The sequence below is a fragment of the Cygnus olor genome, chromosome Z (genome assembly GCF_009769625.2).
Source record: "Cygnus olor isolate bCygOlo1 chromosome Z, bCygOlo1.pri.v2, whole genome shotgun sequence".
Taxonomy (NCBI): domain Eukaryota; kingdom Metazoa; phylum Chordata; class Aves; order Anseriformes; family Anatidae; genus Cygnus; species Cygnus olor.
In genome coordinates, this window is record NC_049198.1 from 1320350 (window position 1) to 1337592 (window position 17243).

The 17243-nt window shown below is 41.3% G+C and overlaps 1 protein-coding gene across 2 annotated transcripts; it reads right to left on the reverse strand.

Annotated features, from left to right (window-relative positions):
- Positions 1-5591: 5591 nt before the first annotated feature.
- On the reverse strand, positions 5592-17232 carry LOC121061276 (dynactin associated protein). 2 transcript variants are annotated; one of them, XM_040539854.1, is made up of 10 exons: positions 16730-17232; positions 13214-13315; positions 11227-11451; positions 9754-9960; positions 9077-9310; positions 8238-8391; positions 7424-7533; positions 7132-7245; positions 6351-6500; positions 5592-6056 (listed from the first exon to the last, which is right to left on the reverse strand). In XM_040539854.1, the coding sequence occupies exons 2-10, from the start codon at positions 13289-13291 to the stop codon at positions 5943-5945; spliced, it is 1386 nt and encodes a 461-aa protein (XP_040395788.1). In that variant the 5' UTR covers positions 13292-13315; positions 16730-17232; the 3' UTR covers positions 5592-5942. The 2 variants fall into 2 exon arrangements, with proteins under 2 accessions (XP_040395788.1, XP_040395789.1); XM_040539855.1 differs by having other exon boundaries at positions 13214-13531.
- Between the last annotated feature and the right edge of the window lie 11 nt (positions 17233-17243).

A 17243-nucleotide genomic window follows, 5' to 3' on the forward strand; every position in this document is an offset into this window, starting at 1 on the left:
ATGCTCACATGGTCACCTGCAGACAGGTTTTTCCTCGTATTTGGGTGCTGTTGCCACCTGCCCTTGATTCACCCTTCCTGGAAGGGTGGAAGTGCCAGCAGGGGAAGGGGAAATGGCTCAGGGCAGCCCCAGCAGCGCACACCCTGCCAGCACCCCAGGGCCACATCCACCGCCTGCTTCTCTAGGAAAACAGGTGACACCAAGGAAGACCTCACCTAGAACAAGGTCAGTGCAGTTTTTATGATGGGACTCGGTCAGGATTTCACCCAAGAAGGAAACAGAGATGCAGGCAGCGGTGCTGCATCCCTTCTGCACATAAAGCCCTGCTAGTGAAGCATCCCACCAAACCAAGGCCAGGAATTAGAGAACACTGACTGTCCTGAAACTCGTGAAATGCCTCCTTCAGTTACCGAGTCCTTGAAATATCTACTGATTTTTTTTTTTGACAACATGTAAAACTTCTTCATAATTTTCTCTCAGCATTTTTCAGGCAAACAGCTCTGAAGCAGCCACTGATTACAGGCTTTAATGACTGAAGAGTCTCATTAAGGCAGATCCATAAGGACCAAGCTTTATCGCAAGGTTTATTTGGCAGTAGCACTTGAACACCCTCTTTTCACTCAGAAAATATAAAAACCAGCATGTTTCTGAACCAGTAAAAACAACTGGACTTTTTATACACAATCCAGACGTTTTACATACACACATCCTTAAAAACACACCACGAGGAGGAGCATGCGGGACTGAGATTTACAGAGCAGGTTAAGTTATTAAACCATCACATATCAAGGCCTCTCGAGATCCTACCAGGCTGCCGAGGCATTTTAGCTGGTGGGATCTCAACAGAAACATTGCAGGTGTTTGAAAGTGTGTTCATGTGGGCTCACAGAAACAGCACAGGTCACTCGTTATAAAGGCAATATTGGTAAGAGGAGACTATTTAGGTGCTAAACATCGGAAAACAAGCACAGGAGCAGGGCTACTGCACCGCTATGTGAATACACACTAACTCTGAAACTTGCTCAGAGGATTATTAAAAAAACATGATATATTTCACATGCTGCACAAAGCAGCGGCTGGTTTATGACCGCTGGAGGTTTATGACCACCGGCTGCAGCAGTGCTATTGCACCCTTGGCTGTAAAACCCAGCCAGCCCTGGCGGGACAGCTCAAGAGGAAGACAGAGGGAGAGGGGATTTCCCCAAAGGGGAAGCCCAGATGCCAAACCCTCCAGACCTCACATCCCCCAGATAGCCACGAGCCCCGTCCCAGCCATGCCAGGGACTGCTGTCACCTCCGGGAACACCGCACCCTCCACCGGGGAGGTCTAAAACCAGTCAGAAAACCTCAAAAAGAAAGCAGTTTGAGGAAGGGGGTTACATTTGGGGAAACTGGAAGGGAGCCCAGCTGCCCCGGGCTGTGTTTTCTGCACAGGGCAGAGCAGACAGCCCTGAAATAAGGATGTGAATCAGGCTTCTCCTGTGACCCCAGTGCCACAAGACCCTGAGTCAGGGAATTGGCATCATCGCCTCCCGGCAGATTTTAAGCTTTCGTCTCAAGGGCAGAAGTGGCTGTGCAGCACAGTCCTGCTGCCCCCACCCTGCCCTGGACTCCAGCTCTTGAGAGCATCCTCAGGTTGCCCATGCCTCCATATATCACAACAGTTGTCCCCAGTGCGAGGCTCTCCCTGTCAAGTCCAACCACACCACCTCTTCTCTGAACCCTGCCCTTAGGATTGCTTAGAGCTTACCACTGGTTACCACATGATGATTTGTCTTAAATGAGCCACAGGATGACTTACTCTGAATGAATTTCACTCATACACTGCCAACCAGTCCAGTGTCACACCCATTGTAGTAGTGCTTCTGATTATAATCACCCAAACACAAGACCTATTCTATTTCATATACCTACACAGTTTCTATATAAGAAATACTTGCCATAATTCATATTTCTCATAGGGGCAGGATAACACAGCCTTTATTCTTTAGGTATTGCTGTTCCAATCAATGCTTTACCCATTATTTTCAGAGGACACATAAGGATGGACTTATGGCACCTGAACAGCACCTCTAGTTTCAAGTGAATCACTGCAGGAACATTCTGAGGAAGCCAGAGCTGCCAAGTTCCCATTCTCCCAGCAACTAAACCAAGATATCTCCCTGGGTTTTGGTCTTGCAGGACAAGGTGCATTGCACAGCTGTACTGGAGATCCCAGAGCAGCCCACGTGCTCAGCGAGCCCGCTGTTTTCCTCTCTGCAGTGAGCACACCTACAGCACCCGTGTCCTCAGCACAGGGTGCCCTCACTGTTCCCATCCATCACTCCTTATGTGCAGGACATGTCCCAGTGGGTAAGTGGCAAAGCCATACCACAAACAAAAAGCAGGCACTGAAACTAGAGGACTGAGCAGAATGCTGTGTCTGCTTGTATATCTTTTTGTTGATTAAAGCAAAGCCCTCAGGCATACAGGAGTTAGAGCTAACAGAAACCAGAACCACCAGCAAGAAGCTCCCTGTATCACAGACAGTCTTGTGAACTTCTGCAATTCCTATTGCTTTCATCCGTTTTAGTCTTCAGAGCTGAGCTAAGAAGCTTGGTCTTAATCTCTTTTGACAAAGCTCATCACAGATGGTTAGATGCATTTCAAGCCCAACTCTACCATGTCAATTCAAGAACCTCTCACTGCCATGACTGGAAATTTCTTTTGGACAGCATCTAGGTGATTGTCCTCTGGGTAAATAGGAAAAAGATTTGGAAGAAATGAAGGAGAAATGAAGGAGGCAAGTCTTGTATTTAGGAACCAGACCTCACTGCATTTTGGTTAAATCATCTCAGGCCTGTAGTATTTGGGGAGGGAATCTAGATAATTTGCTAGTCAAAGAGAAAGCAGAAGAGGAGAGTGTATTCTGTCACCCACCGAATACATCACTCTATCCAAGCATTATCTGCAGAGCTGTGATATTAACAGCCCGGAACGATAACAAGAATTATAGAGCTGACAGCTGGCCAGCAGTCCACAATGCGCAGTAACAATTTTATATTCTGTCAGACAGAGCTACCTTATAACCTCAAACATACATCTCAGTAGCATCTCATTGTGCTCCTTTCTCTTAGCACCTAACACTCCATCTTGTGCTCGTATCTCAAATATTGTACGAGCAGCAGTTTCAGACCCTAAGGGCAGGATGAAACTAGCAGGCACCTGGATCTTTACGAGACCTGTAGAGAAGGCTCTCGGCTCAATGTTAATGAACACTCCCTGGTTTCGGCAACTTAACGCAAAATGGGGATCTGACACTTCTGCTCTGACCATTTCTTTGGATTTAAATTCCAAGAGGAAAGACAAGAAGTGTGATTTAACACTGTATTGACTCCGCCATAGTCAGCTGAAAAATGGTTGGATGTCAACCTGAAGGTTGACTGACTGATACCTAAAGAAGCTATGGAGACAGCAATTGGGTTATGAGTATTTGTAAAAATTAATAAATAATTAAAAACAGTCCATCAGGAGGACAACTAGTGAAGTTAGTCCACCTGCATACACACTTACAGCAAAAAACACTTCATTCTGCTGGAGGACTGGTCTGCAATTAGTTGACCAAAACTTAATCAAAGTTGAAAATAAGACTGAAAACACGCTAATTATTTAGTAAAACAAACAAAACTGTAGCATTCCTCAATGCTAGCCTGCCTATGAAGCACAAGGGCACTGCTACAGCAGCTGACTGGGCAGTAATCACTGCTGGAAAATGCATTTCACAGGCCGCTAACCTGATGGATTTGGACATGCAAAGCAATGATCGTTTCATTACGGCATGATAAATGACAGCCATGCATTTCCCTTCACGGTCCTTCCAAGAGATTCTCCAGAGAGCATTCACTGCACTACGGAGCGTGGTGTTTCAAGCAGACTGGCACGAAGCAAGGGAGATTGAGTAAGAGGTTCACATCCAAATAAGAAAACACTGGGAGAGAACCAAATTTCCCACAGGGCTCCAGACACATGCCTACAGAAGCACTGATACCTGAACACACTATTCGCATTTCTTAATGAAGTAGTTAGAGCTAAATAAGTTGATGAAGCACATGAAATAAGCACTTCCTTCAGTTTGGATACATGGCACACACCCTGAACTCAGTCTTCAGAGGCCTTCTAGGATTTGAGGACTCACAAAGACCAGCTTACAAGATACAAATAAAAAAAAAAAAAATCACATCTTTCAACACTTAAATATTTTTTCTGTAACTAGCATTATGACCCTCTTCTATTGAGGGGTCACAGTCTTGCTCTACATTGGGAATAACAACAAGCAAAGGGCCTGAATCTATCAGAATAGTATTTTAAGGAGCAGCTTGTAGTCAAACACATGAAGTAACACCAACAGGCAAGCCAAACCACTCCAACAGCAGGTCAAACCCAGCCCAAGGAGCCCAGGGCTGAGAAAACAGACAGAAACCAGGCACTGAAATAATTAGGGGGTGCCCGTAAGCAGCATCCGAACACCACACGCTGGGACTGCAGGGCTTGCGTGGGCAGAGGACAGCAGACACCACAGCCATTGTAATAAGAGACCTCAGCTTTCAGCCTGTTACTCTCAGAACAGCAAAAGAACACAACAACAGCAGGACAAGAGCCACATCCCTGTTCCTTAGCTGGTTACATTTCCCCATCTGCCAAGCAGAGCATCTCCCCTACCTGGTGAGGACGTCAGAACCTCCCAAAGAGCAGCTCAACTAAGAAGCAAGCATCCAGCATCTAAATCTTTTTCTTTTCAGCTGAATTGCTTTAAACCAGAGCCCTAGGTGGATTGATTGGTGGCACCTGAATGACATTTTTCGTAATGAGCAGAGCCTGTTGCTCTCCTAGCACCTGAAAGCAGTAAATTCTCTAATAATAAGCCAGGTCCTTGTCTCCTTGGGTGCAACATAACTCAGAGTGTTTGGGGCCTCATCTTGGGGAAGGTGTAGCAATGTCTGCAATAATAACTTAGTAAACCACCTTAATCCCGATTTGATTTAAGCCCCAAGAACTAGGCAAGTATTTCCTGAGACAGGGACCATTTCTCTGAAAAAAGCCCACACCCTAAACCCCAAGAAATGGAGAAAGATAGCTCTGTCTCCCTGCTGCAGCCATCTCCTTGGCTATAATTACCTAAATACTTACAGATGGAGAGCGATCCTGAGGGTTACAACACAATGGCATAGCTGCCAATCTGAAAAATCACCCTTGCTTCTTTTTGGCCTGCCTGCTTTTTGTGGGGCTCAACTACCCCCAGCCTTTGTGCAGGATGCACGGGTGTCTAGCACGGAGCTTGGCTGCTGCTGGGTCTGTGTTTCTGCTAAGAACCTGTCCTCAAATATCCCAAGAATCAATCCTCAGAAAGCAGAATGGTGGCAAAGTGGGGAAAATAAACTAGTTGTCTTAAATGCTAACACAGAGCTCAACTGAGGGGGCTGCAGTGAGCGGAGGGAGAGTGAATACGAGGTGAATGCATGATGAGCTCGTTCCTGCAGCCACTTCTAGACGCAGGGCTTACAGCAATGCCTGGTGTCAGGGCAGACAGAGTTCGGTAAATGTGCTGTATTTGTGCAGATGCTGGTAGGTAAACTGCTGTCAACGTGACAGAAAATCAATGTAAACTTCGGTAATGTGAGGAAAGAGATAAAGCGGGATAATGGGTTATATACAGAACAAGAGGCAATTGCAGAGGTAGAAGTTAATTTAATACACACTCAAAATACATTGCACTATAAATAATACATGATAAAAAAATACAAATATGAAAAAAAAATTAGTAACCATAAATTCTGTTTTCTGAACATCTCTTCTGGATATACAGTGAGAAAGGTACTATACACATCAGAAGGTACTGCCAGAAACACAGCAATTGTACAAAATATCCTTGGAGCCATTAACTACTGAGACCACTTGTTGGCAGTCTATTTTTTAGACTTTGGGAACTTCTGAAACTCATCCTGTTCCTTGAAAAAAATCTGAGCAAGGATATGGTCTGCTGTTGCATGGAAGTAGTCATTCATACGAAGAGTTTCCAGCTATAAGAAAAAAAACCACAGTGTTTTAGAGAGAATAATCATAGCTACCTGGCTATTTTTACAACATTAATGATATGAAATATTAAAGTGCATCTCAAATGGAAGATGAAAATCAATGACTATAAAAGTATACAGCTAACAATAAGCCTTACACTGAGCTGTTAATATCACTGGATGCCTAGGTTAGAAAAATACAGCCTTGCTCTGGCTCCTCAGATGCAGAGCTGCTTAAAGCCTAAGATTATGTGTAGTTGGGCTTTTCTGACTCCTCCTGCCCTTATGAAGTTTTCTCACCTCGTCGCCTGTGCTGTAGGCTAGAATCAGAAGCAAGTCTTCATCACATATGCTTTTAAGGTAATGTTGGGTTCCAACGGGGAAAAATATAACATCTCCAATGCCAATGTTGAAACTGCTGATGGCTCCGGAGGAGGTGATAACTCCAGCCTATTGCAAGGAAAGCAGCAATGTTCAACAGCTATATTCAGTGCACTGTTAGTGAATAAGCACACAGTGACGTCCTAGCACTGTGCTGAAATCAGCTAGCGTAGTATCGGTGTTTTCACTGAGACTCTAGAAAGGTAGAATAGTCCAAGGCAAATTCCCAGGTACAAACTCCTTGCATTATGGGGTCTCATCGTTCTGTCTCAGTTGCATTTGCACTTCAGATTTAAATTGAATGAAAAACAAATAATAAAATCCTATACTCTAGTAAGCTTTCTCTCTTCTCTGTTCCTCAGAGGAGCTAATTCAAAAGTATTGTTTTGTTTTGTTTTACTATTACTTTCTTCTCCCACTATTCAGTTTGAATTCTTTTCAATAGCATGTATGATTTCTCTGAAGAATTAGCAAGGACAAATTCTGCTCTTTGTTCAACTCCACTTTGACTAGACAGGCTTCCACAAATGTAACTGAGAGCAAAATTTATATTGAAAAGGAATGTGTGGACACTGAAAGTTTTGTAATAATACTGATTGGAGTATTATTAATAATCGGGGATGGGAATCCATTATAAGATCTGTAATTGTTATACAGCCAGAACTCCACTGACTTGCCCCTTACTGAGGTAAGGAATTACCTGTCCGCAGCCGCTAATGACATAACCCATCTCGTTAGCATTGAAGTGGAAATGAGGCTGTCCCAGCTGATTGCTGAATATCCTGAGAGTTGCTAAGGTAAGGGTATTTTCATGCTGAAAAGCAGAACACAAATATTCAGAGTTAGTTACATCCCTGTTACACATCACATAGCAGCGACAAACCTACACAAAATGCATTCTATGCCTTATTTTTAGGTAGCTAAGTGCCCTATTTATAAATACCTTATTCAATGCCTTATTTTTAGGTAGCTATTCAACTGAAAGCACATACCTTGTTCAGTGACTCACTGAAAATTTTTTCTGTTTCATTCAGCCCGGTGCTATTTCTGAAGTAGCGAGCCCACTGGAAGATTCCTCCCGGAAAATGATATTCTCTGGACCCTTAAAACAAAGACAGCTAAATGAGCACTTACAGCAAGGTTTTGTTAACATTGTTAGTGAACTTCAGGGAATTACTACATGCTAAACTCGAGGCCTCGAATCTTGTGAGCCTCTAGAACAAAAAAGAAAGCCCATTTGGCTTATCTACCTGTTAAGCACTAGGCAGGCACTATGCAATCTCCTTCACTGTATGTTTGAGTAGTTAGATCACCACAACGGAAACCACAGACTAGAACTTTTCCACCCCAAATTGCTACCAATAACAATACATTAACTTCCAGTATATTCACATGTTAACTTTATGACTGTGTATCACTGTATTTTGTAAGGTGCTGCTAACACAGGGGAACGTTTTGGCCCACGCGTGAAGATCTTTGTCACACATCTATTTCTCATGATCCACCCAGTTGTGTGTAGACTTATGGACCTATATTTGATTTTTAGGCCTTCTTGAACAGACTGTGCTACTTGGAACTAAATTTTGCCATCCGTGTTCGTTAGGTGCTCCCTGGTAATCACTACACCCAGGTTGCACAGAGGGATGTTTAACAAATTATTATAATTCCCTATTCTTTTAATCTCCTCAAATTATCATTTCTCTATATACTTTTAAGTCACATTTCAGTGAAATGTTTACAGATCCCCTTCTCTCCCCTGTCTATAAAGACAGAGAGCTCTTCCATACCAGGTTCTTGGATGCGTACCTTTGAGGTTATAGAAGTACTGCCACACCAGGTGGTCCGGAGACTGCACATAGTTGGCACTTTTTACGAGCTCATCCAGGTTTGGAGGGAGGTTAACTGCTTGATCTTCCACTTGTTTCTTGAATGTTCTGATGAAGTTAACTCCACCTTGTGGCTGCGGGACACGAAATGCACATAAAGTTGACATGCACAAAAGCAAACTGAGGAATTAGAATTGTATTTCTTCAGATATTTCTTCATCTCCTTAACTGCCTAGTCCTGCCAATGCTTTGTTTTGCCCCTGTGCTCTGCCCTTCCTTCTCAGGTGCCACAGAGATTTGGAGCAGAAGAGTAACTCAGTCCATCTCCCATCGAATTCTTTCAGGGTGGGGAGATTTATCACAGTTTTGTGGTTTGAACAGAGATTCCTCAGACTCAGAAGAAGTTCTGAGGCTGTATTCTTGACGAAGGAAGATTGCCAACTAGTTAGTTCAGAATAGCTCCATTTTAACAAGGAGGTGGACTTAGCTATACTTTCTTATGAGACATTATTTTACCACAAGATTCATCAAGGGGCTGTTGGGAAATGAGCTTTGGGCTTCAGTACATCATTTTCCCTTCCATCTTTGTAAATGTGGAGGCTCCCCCGTGAACTGTGAAGACGTGAAAAGTTTATTTCTCCTTGTGTATAAAGGAGCACACAGGATGGCACAATGTTGGGCAAAGGACAAGTGTACGTCCTTCCACACTGGGGGAACTGAGGAGATGAACTGAGATAAGGGGAATTCTCCCCCAAAAAAAGGACTGCCATGCTGAGCTCAAGAAGACTAGACAGAGGCTGGTTATCCCAGCGTACAGACCTTTAATGCTCTTGCTGCTATATCCTCTGGGGTAGAGAAGAATGCATCATCTACATCCAAGGTCTGAAGTTCTTCGTGTGTCGTGAAAAACAGTAAGAACACGCAGTCTTCTGTGCCTACGTTCTTTATCCAGTGCACGGTGTTTCTGGGGAAGAAGATCACCTGGCCAGCTGTGACATTGTATGTGGTAACCCTGCTGTCGTCTGCACCAATTACTCCAATCCAGGCAGTGCCCTGTAACACAGTTGGAATTTAACAATAGTAATGAAAACTTGCTCATTTTATCTATATGATCCAAAATTCAAATAGGCTCTTAGGAGAAAACCGATCCTGATGCACTCTCCTGCAAGCTTTAGTGAAATTAAATCATAGGATGACAGAATGGGTTGGGCTGGAAGAGACCTTAAAGCCCAGTTATGTGCTAACTATTAGCATTAACTAAGAATAATTGTTCTTAGAAATACAACTAATAATTGAGATATATATAAATACATATACTTCCAAGGAAAAATGATTTTGTATTCAAATAAAGTTTGTATCTTGAATTTTTCCTCACTGTGAGTTTCTATTTATCTTTTTTAATTTTTTTTTAATTTATTTTTACAGATATGAAATTTGACACTAAGGTGAAATAGAGCAAACAAAGATTTCAAAGATGCAGAAATAATCAGGAATACCTGCTGCAAGTAGCCGTGTTCATTGGCATTGAAGTGCCAGTGGGGAACCCGGAGCCCTTTGCTTTTGATCCGCAAGGTTCCAAAAGTCATTGAAGAGCGATGGTTATTGATACTTTTTCCAAATTCCATTTCTTCATCGTTTTCATATTCATTTACATCATTCCTGAATCTTGCCCACTGAATTTCACCACCGGGGAAATTATACACCTGTAAAGTGAGTCAAAGTGGATAGTTTTATCAGTTGTGGACTGTGATGACCAAACAGTCCAAATGTATTTTAGGAAATACTCGATCTGAACAATACTGATGAGACTTGTTCCTTTTCTCAGTGAGGGTCCTTGCAGTATGTATTTTAGTCACTTCTCGCAATCACTTATATGCTTTCTCATGTCATGATGGGATAGTACTGTTTGTACAAATGAGAGATACATAGAAATATCAAGGACAAAACTATCTGCTCAACTTCTTATGTCATTCTGGAGTCAGATTTAGGAAACCAGTTGCATATATGCTTAAACTTTTAGATTCAAAAGGCTTAGAAAATTTCCTGAGTAAGATATTTTTCCTGCATTTCTACATTTGCAAACTATTTACATAAGAAAATATTCCCTTCCCAACATTTGTACTGCCTCTAGGATGTGTTTTGTATTTGAAAGAATCATCTTGCACTGGGGAAAGGCATATTAAAAGGGTTGCTCCCCTCTTAAACACATTGTTTGTCCTTTTGTTTGCATTCTTAAACATATTTTTGTTTGCAAATATATTACATAGTTAAATTAATGTGTAGGAGTACCAGAATGGCTGTCATCAGTTTAAAGTGTCCAGCTACCTAATTTATCCTTTTCGCTCTTTGCTGAGCAAAATTAAATTAAATTTTTAAATTTAAATTAATTAAATTTTTAATCAGAAATTATTTTTATATAACAATACAAGATGGATCTTGTCTTTAGTGTTTGCTCAAAGGAGCCATTTCTATACATATCAAAATACACTTGCAAAAAGAACTGTATAATTCCTATAGCTTTGTGACATTGTAAAATTAATGTGTTAGCTCACTGAAACAAGACTAAGGAATTCATTTTTCTTGCAACATAAGAATTTGTTTGAGTCCAGTCATAAGAACTAAAGAGTTACTGTGATTCTCAGATTACATTAAGATTTGATCTTTCTGTTTATGGTTCACCAAATTTCATACTCTGTCGTTTGGGAATCGCACTTAAAACAGTTGCCTTCTCTTGCAAGCCTTATTTATTGGAGCAACTATTTAGCTCTCCAAGAGATGGTCCAGAGATGCAAAGCACCTCCGAAAGCTGTTGTATAAAGCAGTGAACCGCTGTTAGGAAGTCTGGGTCTCTCCTCACTGATTCTAGACTGGTCACTTTATAGTAAATTTTTTAAAGTAAATAAGTAAATAGATGACATGAATTCACTAAACTTCTACATATGATGCTAGAATATTATTGAACAGTTTACCTTTGATTTCCTCAGATGATTCAGGAACTGGAATTTGACATCCACACTCTTTTCATCTGGTTTTGTGGAGGTTGCCCCATCGTCTTTAGTGCTGACCTCTTTCATGATGCCAGTGGTGCTTGTATAGACCAAGGACAAGACCAGCACTCCTATTGCGGTGGTGATAACACAGGCCAGCAGACAAACTAGAAAGATTTTCATCAGCGACCAGTTGCCTTTTCTTTCCTGGCATTAGCAAAAGGCCCACCAAAACAAAACAAAAGCAAAACAAAACAAGAAGCTTTATTAGATCGAACACACGGGAAAAAAATTGTGATAATTTCTTCGTAATCATAACAGCATGCCTTGCAGAAACACGCTTATAGCCAAATCTCTGGGCCCAGTGTAGGGAAACCTCACAGCACATGTTATAGGGCTGCTTCGTTCTGTCCCTTCATTGTTTCACCAAGTGAAAACATGTCTTCATCAGCCTAGGGTTTTACAAGCACCTGAAGTTTTCTTCCATTGCTGTTTCTATTCTGTCCCTCAAAACACTGACACCCATAGGATCACCTCACAGCAACCCTTTGTCCATGGGATATGGGAGAAGAAATGCTCTTGGCGTTGTTTATTTGCTGTAAATTACCTCTGGACATACAGGCCTTGGGAGGAGAATGACAAGGAGAAAGAAGCAGCTGGGCACACGCAAGCACGGGAGTTTATGGAAGGCCAAAAAAACACTAAAAATGCTCTTAAAAAAGAAGCCACAACTGTGCGCTGTCCTACTATAGGAGTTCTGGCACCACAAAACATCTCCTCGATGAGGATTTTCAGTTTCCTGCCCCTTACCATTTTTTCTTACAAGCTGCAGATTCAGATGAATAAAAACCATATTCTCTGACCCAGATTTTTAACCTCCAGTGATTCTGGGTGCACAGCTTGATCTACCTTTAAAAGATTGATTTTCAGATGGTGAGTGCCTGAAAATGAGCTATGAAAGCTGATTCTTTTAGCTGGACAATCAGAAGTGAAAAATCTGAAGGTTGCCCTCTGATTTTAACAAAATGACCTCTTTCATGAATCTATTTGACAAAAGCTCTGTACTAATAAATTTCCCTTGCCAGTGGAAAAGTGCTCAAAATACCAATGTATTTTACTCAGTAATAATCCTTTCTTCAGTTTAAATTACCCCTTTTTTCAAGCTTGTATTCAATTAAATATTACAACAGTAGCATACAGACCACAGAGTTTCATCAGAGAACAAGGCTTTAGACCTAAATGCATTCAAAATCCTCATTTTCCAGGCTGGAATGACCTTTAATTTACGGCATTTTCACAGCAGTGGCACCAATTCAATAATTATTTTTAATGTAGAAAGAATGGCAAGCACAGAACATTCAGCCTCAGCACAAGTGTGTGGAATGAGTTATGTTGTGAGGAAATCACTGGTTTTGCTGTATTTATAGCCGAGAGGCAGCGCTGGGCGGGCTGCAAACAAATGCAACGCCTTAGGAGCAATATGCCAGCTCCTTCTCCACGAAGTTCATTCAAATCCCAAGAAGCAAAAACTTTAATGAGAAAATTGCGGAGAGCGAATTTTCTCAAGGGCAAGAAAAAAAAATGAGAAAATGAAATATTACTCAAATGTGTAACTCAGAAGAGATACTAAAGACCACCACAAGATGTGCTTTTAAGTGGCTGTTTTGGTTAAAATCAAGGGGGAATCCTCCAAAGATAATTACTGTGTCACAGGATAAAGAATTTAGCTATTAACTTTAGTGAGGCCAGGGAATTTTGTCTCACCGTCCAGCTCCTGGCACGTGCACATGAGATAGGACATCGTAAAACCTTGGCAGCAGAAGCCCTTGGGAGCTTTTGTTTTCCTCAGGACCTTCTTAACGGTATGGGATGGGGTCATATGGTGAACTAATACAAAGTAAGGGCTAAATCTTCAAACCGTCTCTGTTAATAACATTTTGATAAGACTGCAAAAGAAACGGACTGGTACCTCTTTCTTGGGCCATTCTTTTCCTTTTGAAGAGCTTTGTATTCTCTCTCCATGCATTTCGAATGCCTGGTTATCCATTTAGTGAAACTGAGATAGATTAATCTACAAAGGACAAGAGACACATTGACACAAAAGGCTGTTAATTCCGACGTGTGCTCGTTTATGTTGCATTAAGGCCGGGGAAGTGACTCATCGCCTTTGCACGGCAGCCGCAGCGGCACTGAGCGCAGCGCCCTTGTGCAGCGACGTGCGGCAACACAGGAACGCCTCTCCGAGCTACGCCTGAAAGCTCTGACACAACACGGCAACGAGATGAGGCTGAACCACCAAATATGTGGGGAAAAAAAAAGCAGAAAGGAATCATCAGAGGTCATCTGGTCCCCTCACTGACGGACCTAACGCGGCGAAGTTATAGCGCTGGGTGGTTAGGTAACCTACTTTTGCAACAACAAAAACGGTCAAGGTCCCCAAACTCCTTTGGCAATCCACTTTGCTGCTTACATATTCTTATAATTGAGAAGTTTTTCACAAGGCTAAGTCACTCTTGCTGCAATTGCAGCCCGTTACGGTTACCCTCCCACCATGGGCCTGACCGCGCAGGAAGCGCAGCAGTGCATCCAGCCCCGAAATCTCCCTCCGACAGGACTTTAGGAGATAAGGGAGCGTGTAGCTGGGCTACTACTTCTGGGTTACGCCTTTCCTGCTTTACTAGCACACGTAACTGTTGGGTGAGAGATGCTAGAGGGAATAGCCTCTTTCCTTTGGATTTCATTCTGTGAAAATCCATGACTTTGTTTAAGTCTTTCCTAAACCCGTTTACATTCCCTGACTTAATAGATAGGTTGCTTGCTGGGTAAGGGAAAAATAATAATAATAATAATAAAAAAAAATCACACTTCTCTGTTCTAAACAGATCACTTAATAGCTCTATTAAGTCCTTCTACATTTCTGTATTGTGGGTTTGGAGCAACATCACCATGTCACACGCATTCACCTCTCCAAGCTGGAGTCCCAGCCTTTTTAGTCTCTCCCTTTTAGGCAGTTCTTCCCTCTCCTTCATCATTTCAGCATTTCTCCTTCAGCCCTTCTCCAACTGCACCCCATTAATGCAAATCATGAATAGCAATAGACAAACCTTGTTAACCCCAAGTACTGTTCTCCAACCATCTCAATGATTCCTTAAAAATAATTTAATATAGACCATGATTCTTTGTTTTGAGACACATAAGTGCTAAATGCTGTTACCCTGTCATAAAAGGAAACTAGGTTTGTGTGATACATAGTGTTTATAAACTCTTTTTTCTCTTTTTTCCCTTTCCTCTCCTTTTTTCCTTTCCTTTCCTTTCCTTTCCTTTCCTTTCCTTTCCTTTCCTTTCCTTTCCTTTCCTTTCCTTTCCTTTCCTTTCCTTTCCTTTCCTCTCCTTTCCTTTCCTCTCCTTTCCTCTCCTTTCCTTTCCTCTCCTTTCCTTTCCTTTCCCTTCTTTTTCTTTCTTTTTCTTTTTCCTTTTCCTTTTCCTTTTCCTTTTCCTTTTCCTTTTCCTTTTCCTTTTCCTTTTCCTTTTCCTTTTCTTCTTCTTTCTTTTTCTTTTTCTTTTTCTTTTTCTTTTTCTTTTTCTTTTTCTTTTTCTTTTTCTTTTTCTTTTTCTTTTTCTTTTTCTTTTTCTTTTTCTTTTTTTCTTTTTCTTTCTCCAAGGGCTTGGCATTAATGCCAAAAGGGACAGTCCACTGACCACAGGCAACTTGCGTAAGACCTCTCAGCCATGGTTTCTCTTTTCTAATCTGGACTTTATTCACCGCCCCTCAGTGGTATTGCTAGCTGTTTGATTGCTGTTAATGATTTAAGTAAACACTGTGTCTTCACAGACATAATTTATTAATCTCTGCAGGAAACTCATGGACCAGGATTTTCCCAGGTCCTCCTTTCTGTCAGTAAGGGACAAATAAGGCAAACAATAAGGAACTTCGGTGCCATTTTATTATCTTTGACAGTTCTTCCTCCTTGTCTCTCCTCTTTATGCTCTGGAGATTCCAAAAAGCACAAAAGTCAAAGATGACTCATGGTTAGGTACAATTCCACCTGTTTCCTTGGTGCTTCCTTCTTGGAGACCATTGAAGACTACAAGCCAAATTATATTTATTTTCATTGTTCCATGTAACGATATCCTACAATTATATTTCAAATACCTGTACCTTTATGAACATCCAAATTCCTGAGCACCTTTTTCCTAGACTGTTTTCACAGGATTTTGCAAACAGACCTCTGAATTTATTGAAGTTGCTTTTTCCTATTCTTCCTCTCTTCCATTCTAAAAACCTTTAAATCCTTTAAATCTTTAAATCTTGTACTTATCTTCACATTCTGATCAAAACCTGACATCATCATAGCCTAAAAATATCCTGGATACTCTGTGATCAATTTATTTTTTTCCCAACAAATATTTGGTTAAATAACATCTCCTCAAGGCAAATTATTCAATTAGTTGTTTACAACAATGTTCTTTCCATCTTGTCTTCTTGGTTTGGTGGTCTTAATGGTAGGATCTCAATGTAATAGATTTTTTCTCCCTTTATTGTCATCAAGAGACTTTCAACAGATTAGCTCCTTTTATTTTCTAAACTTTGACACAAAGGTGAACATTCATAGAGAAATGTATTTTCCCTCCCCTTTTCTTTGCACTGATAACACATTCATTTGCTGTCATTCCTCATTAGCTCTAGTTTAAAGCCATCCTTCCTAAGTTCGTAATTCTGAATTTAAAGAGGCATTTCTTTTTCTGTATGCCTGTCTCTCCTCAGCAGTCCTTTCTATTCCGCTCTGTGAAAAGCTCAGCCGTTCGAGTTGTTAGCAGCAGGATAGAGTGAATTAGAATTAATGAAAAGTTTTTCTCCTTTCTCTGTGAACAGCAATTCCCTCTGCACAGATTTTTCCAACTGTAAACTTGACCGAATATTTTGAGTAAGGAAAGAAAAATGAAAAAACGTGGTAGATCAAGGAATCCGTGATCAACATGAAAGAAAATATATACTATGATTTTCAAGGGTTTCACAGCTCCAGATATGTATATATATGTGAGATTTCATAAACATATTTTGACAAACAAATACAAATGCTTGATAGTGTAGGAGTTCACCTGGTTACACAGGAAAAGAATTAATAGCGACAACTATTATTACGCTATTGATAATGAGTGACTACAGGCTTTGCAGTTTTTCAGATCCTTCTTTTCAGACTAAAAGGGGTATAAACTAACCAGACTACCCCTCAGCTGGCAGTCTTCATGATATCTGGACCCTGAAAATAAGTTTTCCTATACCAGCATTTTTCCGAGTCAGTGTGAACTGATGCAGAGAGATGCCCTAATGCAAATGGGCTGTTCCAGAGGAAAACACAACTGCAGCATACAGCTATGCCATTTAAAGACCAGCATCACAAAGGGCTTTCCCTTGGAAGGACAAAAATCCCAGAGACAAAATTCCCATCCGTCTTCCTCCCACCGTGCCAACCCGCTGTCTTACCACCGCTGGGATCTTCGCAAGGTCTCAGAGCACAACACTTGTCCTCATCAAAGCCTTTGCTGTCCTAGCTCGGTTTTATTCATATATATATACTCTGTAATTCAGGAAGTGCCTTCTGCAGAAAAGATTTCCTGTGTATGCAAATACACACGATCGTGGACACTTTTGTACATCTTCAGCAAACACTTTTTGCTGAGAAATGGTGACATTCCTTCTAACAAGTCCTGCTAATTTATTATTTCCTCCAAACGCTGGACTCGGGCTTTCTGCCTGCCTTCCCCACCCTGTCACTATCGAAACAAAGATTATAGTTCAATAAAATGCCTTTTCCTTGATCTAGCCTCCAGGAAACAAACACCTCTGACAACTTGGAAATGGCAGTTACTGTTGTTTGGTACTTGATTTACATATTCATTTATTGTTCCTGAGTGGTAACTTCATTTTAGCTTAGAAGAAAACAAAATTCCAGCTATAATTGCAAGTGCCTAGTGTATATATCCTAAAAGTTACTTTT

What these genes read in the sequence shown, in the direction of transcription:
- LOC121061276 (XM_040539854.1), bottom strand. Translation starts at nt 13,291, where the DNA reads ATGGATAACCAGGCATTCGAAATGCATGGAGAGAGAATACAAAGCTCT. An exon ending in AAGAATGGCCCAAGAAAGAG is followed by an intron (nt 11,452 to 13,213) that starts GTACCAGTCCGT and finishes TGCTAATGCCAG; the next exon opens with GAAAGAAAAGGCAACTGGTC. An exon ending in CCTACAGCACAGGCGACGAG is followed by an intron (nt 6,057 to 6,350) that starts GTGAGAAAACTT and finishes TTTTTCTTATAG; the next exon opens with CTGGAAACTCTTCGTATGAA.